The sequence below is a fragment of the Ctenopharyngodon idella genome, chromosome 20, assembly GCF_019924925.1.
Source record: "Ctenopharyngodon idella isolate HZGC_01 chromosome 20, HZGC01, whole genome shotgun sequence".
Taxonomy (NCBI): Eukaryota; Metazoa; Chordata; class Actinopteri; order Cypriniformes; family Xenocyprididae; genus Ctenopharyngodon; species Ctenopharyngodon idella.
The window spans coordinates 9,336,611-9,347,303 of NC_067239.1; the positions used below are offsets into that span (position 1 = coordinate 9,336,611).

Below are 10,693 nucleotides of genomic sequence, written 5' to 3' on the forward strand. Positions count from 1 at the left end.
TTGGCACCACAAGGCGGGGTTAACCCCACTTCTAAACTACAACTGTGAAACGTTCCTTTACTCTGGGTTAAAAGCGGGGTTTAGAATGATGACAACCTGGGTTTAAGCACAGTGTGAAAAGCCCTATAGTGTTTAATCCATTAGCGATTCAATTGTGAATTGTTGAGTCAGTTATTGGTTTGAAATAAACAGTCTCCTTTATGTTTTTTCTTTTTTCTCTGGTGCAGAGGCGTTAAAGGCCATGGAAAAGGTGGCCAGTCACATAAATGAGATGCAGAAGATCTATGAGGACTATGGCACAGTGTTTGACCAACTAGTGGCAGAGCAGAGTGGCCCTGAGAAGGAGGTGCATACAATTCTAGAATTACTTTTAAATGTATAAAAGGATCATATTATTTGTCATTTTTTCCCCTTTATGATTTTAAAATAAAGCCAATGTGTTCTATGTCTCAGGTCACTGAGATCTCCATGGGAGAGTTCATCATTCACAGCTCGGCACTCTGGCAAAACCCTCTTCCCTCTTTGGGCCGCATGAGAAAAGACCCTGAACTCACCCTCTTCCGTAAGTCAGACCTGATTTATTGTAACTATAAAAACACTGTGGATTTTGCAATATATGTGTTATTAAACGGTCAGTGCACTGTGTTTTTATTCATTCAGTCTTCAAGAGAGCGCTCATTTTGGTGTATCGGGAAAGCAAGCTAAAGAAAAGAATGGTGAGTTGTGGAATGTACAGTAGCACATGGTGTATTTTATTAGGTCTGTCAATTGATAAAAAAAATGATTTATTAATTGAACTATTCATGTATATAAGTATTTGCATAGGGAAATTCCCCAATTTAAGAACATTATTGGAGCAGATGGATGTACAGTAACATCATTCATTTATTTGATCAAAAATACAGTAAAACAGTAATATTGTTAAATATTATTACAATAGATTTGTTTTGTAGTAATGTAAATATCTTTACTGTAACTTGTCAGCTTTGCAGAATACAAGTTTTATTTTATATATTTTTATATATACACAAATATATTACTAGTTTTATTTTGATAGGCTGAAGGATGATACCTCAAGATTAAATTACAGTATTTACATGCGGGTCCGAGCCCCGAAGTCATGATTAATAGTGTTAGTTTTCTATATCTCACTAAAGTAACATTAAATTGACAGCCATGTTTTTGTTGTTTGTATGCTTTATACTGACAGCTAACATAGGCAAGTATGTTTCTCCTTCTAGACTTCTTCACGGCCCGGGGATCTGGATCCTTTTAAATTCCGTTGGCTCATTCCTGTATCCTCCCTTCAGGTCCGACCTGGAAATTCAGCAGGTGAGTGTAACTTGATCTTCCTGTGTAAACTAAGATATCTCTGTTGAACATGAGTTTGACATGGATTAAACAGAGGAGCTTAGGTTCTGGCAGAGTGCAGATACAAGACAGACCATGAGAAATATGGTATTCAAAGGAGGATTTCAAGAACCTCTTAAAAATGTCACATCAGAGCTCAACATTTAAAAAATGTATATCATTAAAGGCTCAGGGCATTTTAAAACACCCATACATTGCCAAAATTTAACATGCAGTTCATAACTTGCTTCAACTCCCTTCTCCTGCCTCTTTCAGGGTCAGAGAACCCTTGTGTTTGGGAGGTTGTTCACACCAAGTCTGAAGTGGAGGGACGACCAGAGATGTTCTTTCAGCTCTGCAGCAGGTAACTGATATTGAAAGTCAAATAAATAATAATAATAATAATAATAATAATAATAATAATGAGCAAATAAAATACAACCTCAGAAACTTATTTACCATGAGCTGATTCTTAAAAAAAAAAAAAGAAAAAAAAAAAAGTTCACCCAGAAATGAAAATTCACACTTGAAACGTCATTGATTATAAGAACTTACATTTTGGGGTGAACTATTGCTTTAAGGCAGTTTTAAGAACTCAAACATCCCTCAAAGTGTAACTTCACCAATTTTTAACCCACTTTGTATTGTTACAGTGTTGGTAGTATATAGACGCTATACGACTCGGCTCAGCTCCCTTTACTTTGGCTCGGTTTGCTTTTCCACTGCAGTTTAATACCACTTCAAAGTGGGTGGGATTATAGACTGATCATTATAGTTGCGCCGCCACCTTGTCTACTGACCACGATACAGCCATTCCTTTTTTCTAGTTGCATGCGAAGAAGTACCAGGTACTAGGTAGTTTAAACTACAGATTATACTTGCGCATTTTTAATCCGCGCCTGCAGACAGTCGGATCAACAGAGTGTTATTAACAGACAGTTATTGTAAGGGTAGGTTTATCACTAAAAAATGTACCATACTACTGTATGTCTACTCTTTAAACAGCGTTATGGTAAAAATGAAACACTATGGCAACAGCTTTATTACCTGTATGCGACAGTGTTTTGTTTCGGGTGGTTGGGCGGAACTGACAGAACAGCAGTTTCTTTTTAGGGTTTTTCCCCTCCGTTTGGCCTAAAACACTGTTCGTAGTCATCCATTTTGAAATGTTGACTAGTACAAACACAGAGGCTTTTCAGATTTGATTTTCTGTCGTGGCGTTCTTTCTATATTTACGATTCTTTGCACTGTTCGTCCACTGCCTAGTCGACACCATTATGACTAAAAGTTTGCTAAGAAGTTTTTCCTACTAAAGCAAGACTTTGGTATTTGACTTTGGGAGGCATATCCATAGCAGACTAGTAGGAGTAGCTTTGGATGGCAATGAGCCCTGTGCATTATGGATGTCAAAGTTTTTCCTACCTATTTGGCAAAAAGACAACAACGTTTTTTCTCTTTTTTTCTCTAATCAGCACAGTTTTAATTTTTTTTCACCAAGTTTTATTGAAACTCATTTTGCCAGTGGTGAAGTACCCCTTTAACTGTGGTAAAAAAACACTGTGATCCCTTGAGAAAAACAATTACACTTTAGCATACTTTTAGAAAAGAGTACTTATTATGGGAATAATATAGATTAAAAGAATATACTTAAGTGCGGACAATGTAATGTTTTCAGACACTTAATAGCATGTTAACTGCAATTAAATTAAATTTATACTAAATAAATTTGTAATTATACATTTGTAATGATTAAGTTGCAATTTAGCATACACTGAAAATATATTAACTTTAAATGTAATATTGTAATATTTAAACACTATACAGTTAAAATTATAATCAAGCTCTTTACATGTACTTAAGTAAATGGCTTTTTTATTTAATTATTTTTATTATCTGCAAGTCCTTTTAAAAACCCTCGACCACAAAACCAGTCATAAGGGTTTAGGGTCATGGGTCATGTAAGGGTCATGTGATGTTTATTCATAGGATAGGGATAGGACAATATTTGGCCAAGATACAACTATTTGAAAATCTGGAATCTGAGGGTGCAAAAAAAATATAATTATTAAGAAAATATTAAAGTTGTCCAAATGAAGTCCTTAGCAACGCATATCCACTCACAAAAATACATTTTTGATATATTCACAGTAGGAAATTTACAAAATATCTCCATGGAACATGATCTTAATATCCTAATGATTTTTGGCACAAAAGAAAAATCGATAATTTTGACCCATACAATGTATTGTTGACTATTGCTACAAATATACCCGTGTGACTTATGACTGGTTTTGTGGTCTAGGGTCACATATAGGCCTACTTTTAAGATTTGAAACACTACAAGTGCACATTCAATATAATTAAGCACATTTTTCAAAACATTAAGCACATTTTAAATGTTCTCTCATCTTGTTTTGTTTGTTTGCAGTAATCTGGAGAACAAGGCCAATGCAGTGAGGGCCATCCGTGCTCTCTTGAGAGAGAACGCCAAGCGGACAGCTCCAGTTGAGCGCCGATTCAAAGATTTAAATTCTAACTTCACCTTCCCCAGGAGAAGCCACCCAGGAGCACTAAGAACAAACTCCTGGCAGAGGCTGCCACCACAGCCAAAAACTTTAGACTCAGATGAGGGCAGACTGCTTGACGGATACGCTCATTCTGAGCCTCCCCTCCCGAGCTGCTTGCTCAGACCCTCTAGAGGCGAGAACTCCACTCTGAGCAAGAGCTCTACATTGTGCTCTCTGACCAGCGCCTTGGAAGCTCAACTCCAGAGACTGAATTTTGTAGAAGAACCCCAAGGCATGAGCAAGAGCAGTACCAGCAGCCTTCAGGGCAGTCAGGTGACTCTGCTGGATGACACTCCAGGTCTGGACCTCAACACCCTGCTGGCCAGGGACTACAGTGTGCAGAGCCTGGGTTCGGTCGTTAACGAGGATTGTTTTTACGACACAGTGATGGGCATCCAAAAAGCTGCCATTCCCACCCTGTAGAGGAAGTTGGTGCTACAAACATTAAAATGCACTAAAACATGATTATCGTGCCTTGATATGAACAGCTCTTACCCAGACTGTTTTATATCTGTAGCTCTGCAAAATCTAGTGAGCTGACTACTTAGACAGCATTTTAAAATCAACGTAGGCACACACCATTATTATGCTGTCTTCTAAGGTAGGCTTTGCTTTGGTCAAGTTCTAAGGCAGCATCACATGTATTCTTCAAGGAAAGTATCCAAGATGGCGGAGTTAGAGAGAAATTGACTCTATATACATATACATACTTATTTAATACTGATAAGTACACTGTCGGTCAAAAGTTTGGAAGAACTACAGTAATATATTTGAAAAAAAATCACTTATGCTCACCAAATACAGTTAATACTATTGTCAATTATACAATTTAAATTACTATTTTCTATTTTAAAATGTAATTTATTCCTGTGATGGCAAAGCATCGAATCAACATATTAGACTGATTTCTGAAGGATCATGTGACACTGAAGACTGGAGTAATGATGCTGAAAATTCAGCTTTGAAATCACAGGAATAAATTACATTTTAAACTACATTAAAATTGTAAAAAAAATAAATAAACATTGTTTATATTGTTATAATATTATGATATGTAACGTAATAATATATGTTTTACTGTATTTTTGATCAAATAAATGCAGCCTTGCAAAAAAATTAATTTACCTCCTTAACAATTATGAACCAGCTATGGAAGCTGCCACAGAATTAAAAAAAAAAAAAAAAAAAAAAAAAAAATATATATATATATATATATATATATATATATTTTTTTTTTTTTTTTTTTTTTTTTTCTCAAAACTCGCAATTCAGAATTGTGAGATAAAAAGTCACAATTACATATATATATAATATATATATATATATATATATATATATATATATAAAAAAGGTAATTGTGACTTTTTATCTCACAATTCTGAATTGCGAGTTTTGAGTTTATATACTGCAATTCTGACATTTTTCTCAAAAAAGAAAAAAGTCAGAATTGCGAGATAAAAAGTCACAGTTACCTTTTTTTTTTTTTATTCACGGGCGGAAACCAGATTTCACAGGACACTCATAGTTTCTGCAAATTAAAAAGAAAAAAGTTTTAAAAACAAACCTTTGTTTTTACAGAAGATATACCAGAGGAAACCAGTTAGCGTACATGCATGGGGGGCCCTTCAAACAGAAAGGTTTCTGTCCCAAATCTGTTTCATCTGGGTAGTCAGCTCACTGGGGTTTGGAACCACTATGTGGATGAACATCTTGATGATACTGCCTTAAATTCAGAGCATAGTTTGCCTTTCCCAAGGCTGGTCCGAGATCCACTTTTTCCTGCAGGGTTTTGCTCCAATCCTATAATCAAACACACCTGAACAAGCTAATCAAGGTCTTCAGGATTACTAGAAAGCTACATGCAGGTGAGTTTGATCAGGATTGGAGCTAAAGTGGATCTCAATGGCCAGAGTTGACCTGGCCGTTCCAGAGCATTCCATATGGGCTGACACATGTATTATTAATACACGAGCAAAGACTGTTTCACTGTATGTGGATACTGTAGCTTTACATGCGTATTACTATTTCGACAAAGGCTTTTCTCAGCTCAGTACTGAAATGGCTTTATTTCACTGAGCTGGGCAAGATTTTATAAACCTGAAGTCTGAATATGATTTTTTTTTCTAAATTATGCTTGTATATGTTTCTTACAGACGTTTTGTGTGCATTTTTGTAATGTGTGATTTTTTTATTACTATTATTCAAAGGCATGTTTTATATTCCTTAAGTTAAAAACTTAAGTTTTCTGTTGTTTAAGCTTGAAAATACTGTTATTACTGTTAAGATATAAATGTTGATATGCTCTGTTTTCAGTTTTGGCTATTGTAATTTATTTGTAAAAATATATGACTTAACTAAACAAACCTTGTGAAAATGTTTTTGTTTTATTTAATAAAGAATGTGTTCTATAATATTTCCTGATAGCATTAAAGTCTTGCAAATCTTGATCTCCTACATTAAAAACTGTCCGAGCAGTAACGCAACAAACTGTAACGCAACAAAATGTCAGTGAAAGCTACTTTTTCTGTCCATACTAAAAGCAAAAATGCTGTGAGACAACACAATCACAGCCAATCAGATCATGCTTAAAACCTGTTCACACCAAGAACAAGCTATAAAGATAACTATAACAATAACTATATTAGTGTCCACACCAGCGCACATTGTCATTCTGTTTATTGTAAGCATGCCCTGCAGTTTTGTTGTCTTTCACTTTAAATGCTCGAGGTCTTTGAAATAGGATGGATTCTGATTGGCTGTCAATGTTTTTATTGTTCATCATCTGGAAAAAATGCTCTGAAAGTGATTCCAATGATATCGTTCCTCTTTGTCATTATAGTTGTAGTTTTGGTGTGGACTCTGCCTTTCTTTTACATTTAGAATAATTTTTAAAACTAAATCATTATCATAATGGTTATAGTTATCCCTGGTGTGAACATACCTTAAGCGTTTAATATGCAGTTATGTGGATCTGAATTTTCTAAATTTTGCTTTGTACATTGCCATGTTTTTAGAAAGATTTAGAAATTCTTTCCATCGGCAGATAAGAGAAGCAGCTCTGTGAATTAGTTATTTCTCAGTCGCTATTTCTCTCTGACTGGCAGCAACAACCTTGTTTTAAAAGTACGAGAGAGAGAGAGAGAGAGAGAGAGAGAGAGAGAGAGAGAGAGAGAGGGAGAGAGAGAGAAATGAAACAGTCATAATTACGACCCTTTTTCTCTAGCTTCCTTTTGTTCAGGATTTTTGTGGGCGATGTTAATTGTGTACGTGGGCTTTGATAGCACATTACATTGTCTCTTTGATTGAAAAGAAGGATGGGAAAAAGAACATTTGCATTCCCATAAGTTGTACCAGTGCTTGCCAGGCAGCTAAAGAACAGTGTTAAAGATTTAGGTAAGCTTAGGTTTTACTCTGGTTTTGTGTACATAAAATGCAGTTGTCTTTGCATTGTTAAAGAGCGTTCACAATCATAGCGATTTGCAGCGACAAAGTGACCGGAGGTCATTCATTTTCAATAAGAATTGCAAATTTGCTGTGCCATGAATGAGTTAAGTTTGACTTTATGCAAATGAGCAGTGAAGTATGTGAAGCTCATGTTATCAATCTGGGAGATAATGTAGTCATGTGAAGGCAAGAAAAAGGAGAAGGTTACTGTAAGGGAAGAACTCATTTGTTTTGTCTCTTCATACATACAGCAATATAATAATAAAATAAAAAAAAATAAAAAATCTGAGACAAAAATCTGACCAACAATAGCATGTTCTCATGTTCTGGCCACTTCCAGTTACATAATTGCTCTTAATGTAAAGGCAGAATAAGACATTTAAATACATGCAAAAAAGAATAGTCCAATCACAAGTCAGTATACAAGAAAGACCAATCGCAATTCACTATGCAAATAGAAGCTTAATATGCAAAGACATATATAGTCATTTTGTGTAATAATATTAATTAATAAACCATTTGTCAGTTGACAGTGTACACTATGAATACTGTTGGCTCTGTGACAAACAGCTTATGTTCCTCTTTTGTAAGTCTCTTTGAATAAAAGTATCTACTAAAGGCATAAATGTAAATTTCCTTAAAAACTACTTTGTCATTTGCTTGTTGACCAATAGCAAAGGGAGTGTTCAAGAAAATAGCACACACTTCACCTTAACATTTCTTTAAAAGTATAATGTTCACAAACGCCAAAATCAGTAACACACCTAAAGGCTGGGACACACCAAGCCAACTGACAGCCGTCGGGTAACATCGAGCTGTTTTTGAGCATCAGTCGGCTTTGTTTGCACCTTTGGCTGTAGTCGGGCGCCGTCTGGGTTTTTTGGGATGATTAAGCATGCTGAATCGGCGTCGGGCCTTCTGTGAGAGAGAGAACTCTGACTGACTGTTCAGCTTAGCGAATGAGTCAGTGCACGAGAATAAAAGTGAAAGTGATGAAAGCGAGCAAAGAAGTTAAGACAGAAGGCTGTTACAATTTTACGTCATCTTACCTTATAATTTTACGTATTTTTACCTGAATGCACTAATATTTTCATAATAACATAAGCCGACTGGTATGAAGAAAGTGATCAGTGTGATCAAGTGCTGCTTTGTTTACGATTTTGTATATCTGCAATCCTAGTTTTGTTTTTTTGTCCTAGTTTTATAAAAATAGACTATTGATACCTGATGATATAAACAGATATTTACTTACATGTAGGCGCAGAACACACGTGCTAGTAGACAGTCACTTGTAGTCCTTTTGGTGTGTTCAAGCACAGCTTTTTGGCCGAGACGCAGCCGACGAGAGGCGACAACACATTCAGCTTCCATTGCATCTAGTTCTTTGACATCAGCTTGGTGTGCCTCGAGCTTAAGAGTGAAATAATTTAAATGAAGGTAAAGTTAGTTACTATGTAACTTTTGGCCCTCTAGTGGTTAAAAAACAAAACTGCATGCATTTTGCGGAAGAACATTGTTTTGGTTGTGCTTTGGCTCTGCTTGACTGTGCGGTTCACAAGAGAAAGATTATCCTACTGCTCATAAAACATTCACTATAGGCTTAAGAGATATAACCAGTTTAGATGGAAAGGATCTCAAGCTGACTAGCTGAAGACGTTTCTGTAGCTATACACATTAACAGATACTGTACTTCCTTGAAAATAAATTCCAGCACTGTGCTACAACAACCATAATGAAATGACCTTTCACAATAGATAATGCTTTACAATGAACATATGACAAGAGAGCTACATATGGCAATTTATATGGCAATATATCTGTTCAACAAAAGACATTAATCACCTGTTGAGTAATAAAAACACCATCTTCACCATCCCTCAGTTCTTGCCATCCCCGAAAAGCCAAGCCAATGTTTATTCTTGTTATATTACAAGCTCTGTCGCATTCTCGGTTTGCCAGCAGACTCTCCTCTGTTCAGCATCTGTTTAAAGGGGCGGTTCAGTGTTTTTTTTGTAGACTTGATTGTGTTTATGGGGTGCAGTTTAACACGTCTTAATGCTTCGTTTAAAAAAAAAAAAAAAAAAAACGCTGTATTTTTAATATATTTTACCTTTATACTACACCGCTGTTTCCATTGTCATTTGAACGGCTGGTTTGACTTCCTGATTCTATGATACCACTACCTCCGAAATATGCAATATGCTCAGATCGGTTAGCTGTCCCAGGCTGCGTCCGAAAACTGGAAAATGCTGCCTTCGGAGAACACATTTCAAGGTAGGAAGGCATCAAGGTACTTCTGAATTCAATGTTAGCTTCACTTCCTGTTTCCTGAGATGCCTTCATCTGATCGATTTTTGAAGGCAGCAAAGATGTATCCTTCGCTGCCTTTGATATTCCACAATCCTGTGCTTTACATTCTGTGACAGTTGAGCTAGAAAAATAAAGATGGCATCCAAAAGTTGCATTTGCTGGTCAGTTTGTGTGTAAATGTATGTTTTTGACCAACATTTTCCACTTTTGATGTCATTTCTAGCGAGAAATTACTACTGTAGTAATTAAATATTTGTTTAGTTTTCACCAAAGCTCACGCTGTTTTGCAGTAGATCATTAAACTGTTACACTGCCTCAGAAGTCTGTCCGAAATCAATTTCGTGAGGTGCCTTCATGCACAAACGCTGCCTTACAAGTCACTGCCGGATAGGTCAGCGAGGCAGCAAGTCAGCTGCCTAGGTTTTCGGATGCAGCCCCAGTATATTGTGATTCGCTGAAGCGTCCAGAAACGCCACGCCCCTTATCATTAGTTTTTACATGTGCTTCAGTGGAAATAATGGCGTCTATATTGCCGTATCAAATTGAGCCCGAATCAGACCCAGATAGCAGTAATGATGAAGAGGGTCAAAAGCAGGTGATTCTCCGGAGGTTGGAGATTTAGATGCTCTATGTCAAACTTTCTCGCTTGTGACAACTAACCAATGGTACTCCCACAACATACATCAAAGTAGCTGGAGCCACTTTTCTCTATTTACAGATATGACAAGACATGCACGGGCGAGTGACGCAAGTATGCCAAACCATCCTGTCAGTTCTAAAATATAAACACTAATAAGCTTACCATTGGGAATCAGGGTATAAGACAAAAACATGTTTTAGAGGAAGGATTGATGTGAACGTGTATTTAATGTATTCTAGATTGTTACCTCTTTTACATTTCATAGTTTTGTTCATGGTTTTCGAGATTGAGGGCATGTCACCTAACCAGCCCTTATGGAAAAGAAGTTTATTCAAGTGTGCTATTAATATACTTCTTTTAAACTAAAACTAATAAAGTATAC

General features: G+C 36.2%; 1 protein-coding gene and 1 long non-coding RNA gene across 2 annotated transcripts in view; one reads left to right on the forward strand and one right to left on the reverse strand.

Moving 5' to 3' along the window:
* LOC127502558 (rho guanine nucleotide exchange factor TIAM2-like) overlaps nucleotides 1–5,110 on the forward strand; it is a 30,009-nt gene extending 24,899 nt beyond the window's left edge. Inside the window, exons 19-24 of the mRNA XM_051875538.1 lie at nucleotides 228–346; nucleotides 454–562; nucleotides 661–716; nucleotides 1,242–1,332; nucleotides 1,627–1,714; nucleotides 3,779–5,110. Coding sequence (XP_051731498.1) covers nucleotides 228–346; nucleotides 454–562; nucleotides 661–716; nucleotides 1,242–1,332; nucleotides 1,627–1,714; nucleotides 3,779–4,340 — 1,025 coding nt within the window. The 3' untranslated portion in view covers nucleotides 4,341–5,110. The remainder of the gene's footprint in view (nucleotides 1–227; nucleotides 347–453; nucleotides 563–660; nucleotides 717–1,241; nucleotides 1,333–1,626; nucleotides 1,715–3,778) is intronic.
* A 3,390-nt stretch (nucleotides 5,111–8,500) lies between these two features.
* The window catches only part of LOC127502568 (uncharacterized), a 39,554-nt gene continuing 37,361 nt past the window's right edge, over nucleotides 8,501–10,693 (reverse strand). Inside the window, exon 3 of the long non-coding RNA XR_007926884.1 lies at nucleotides 8,501–8,771. This is a non-coding gene — a long non-coding RNA (uncharacterized LOC127502568). The remainder of the gene's footprint in view (nucleotides 8,772–10,693) is intronic.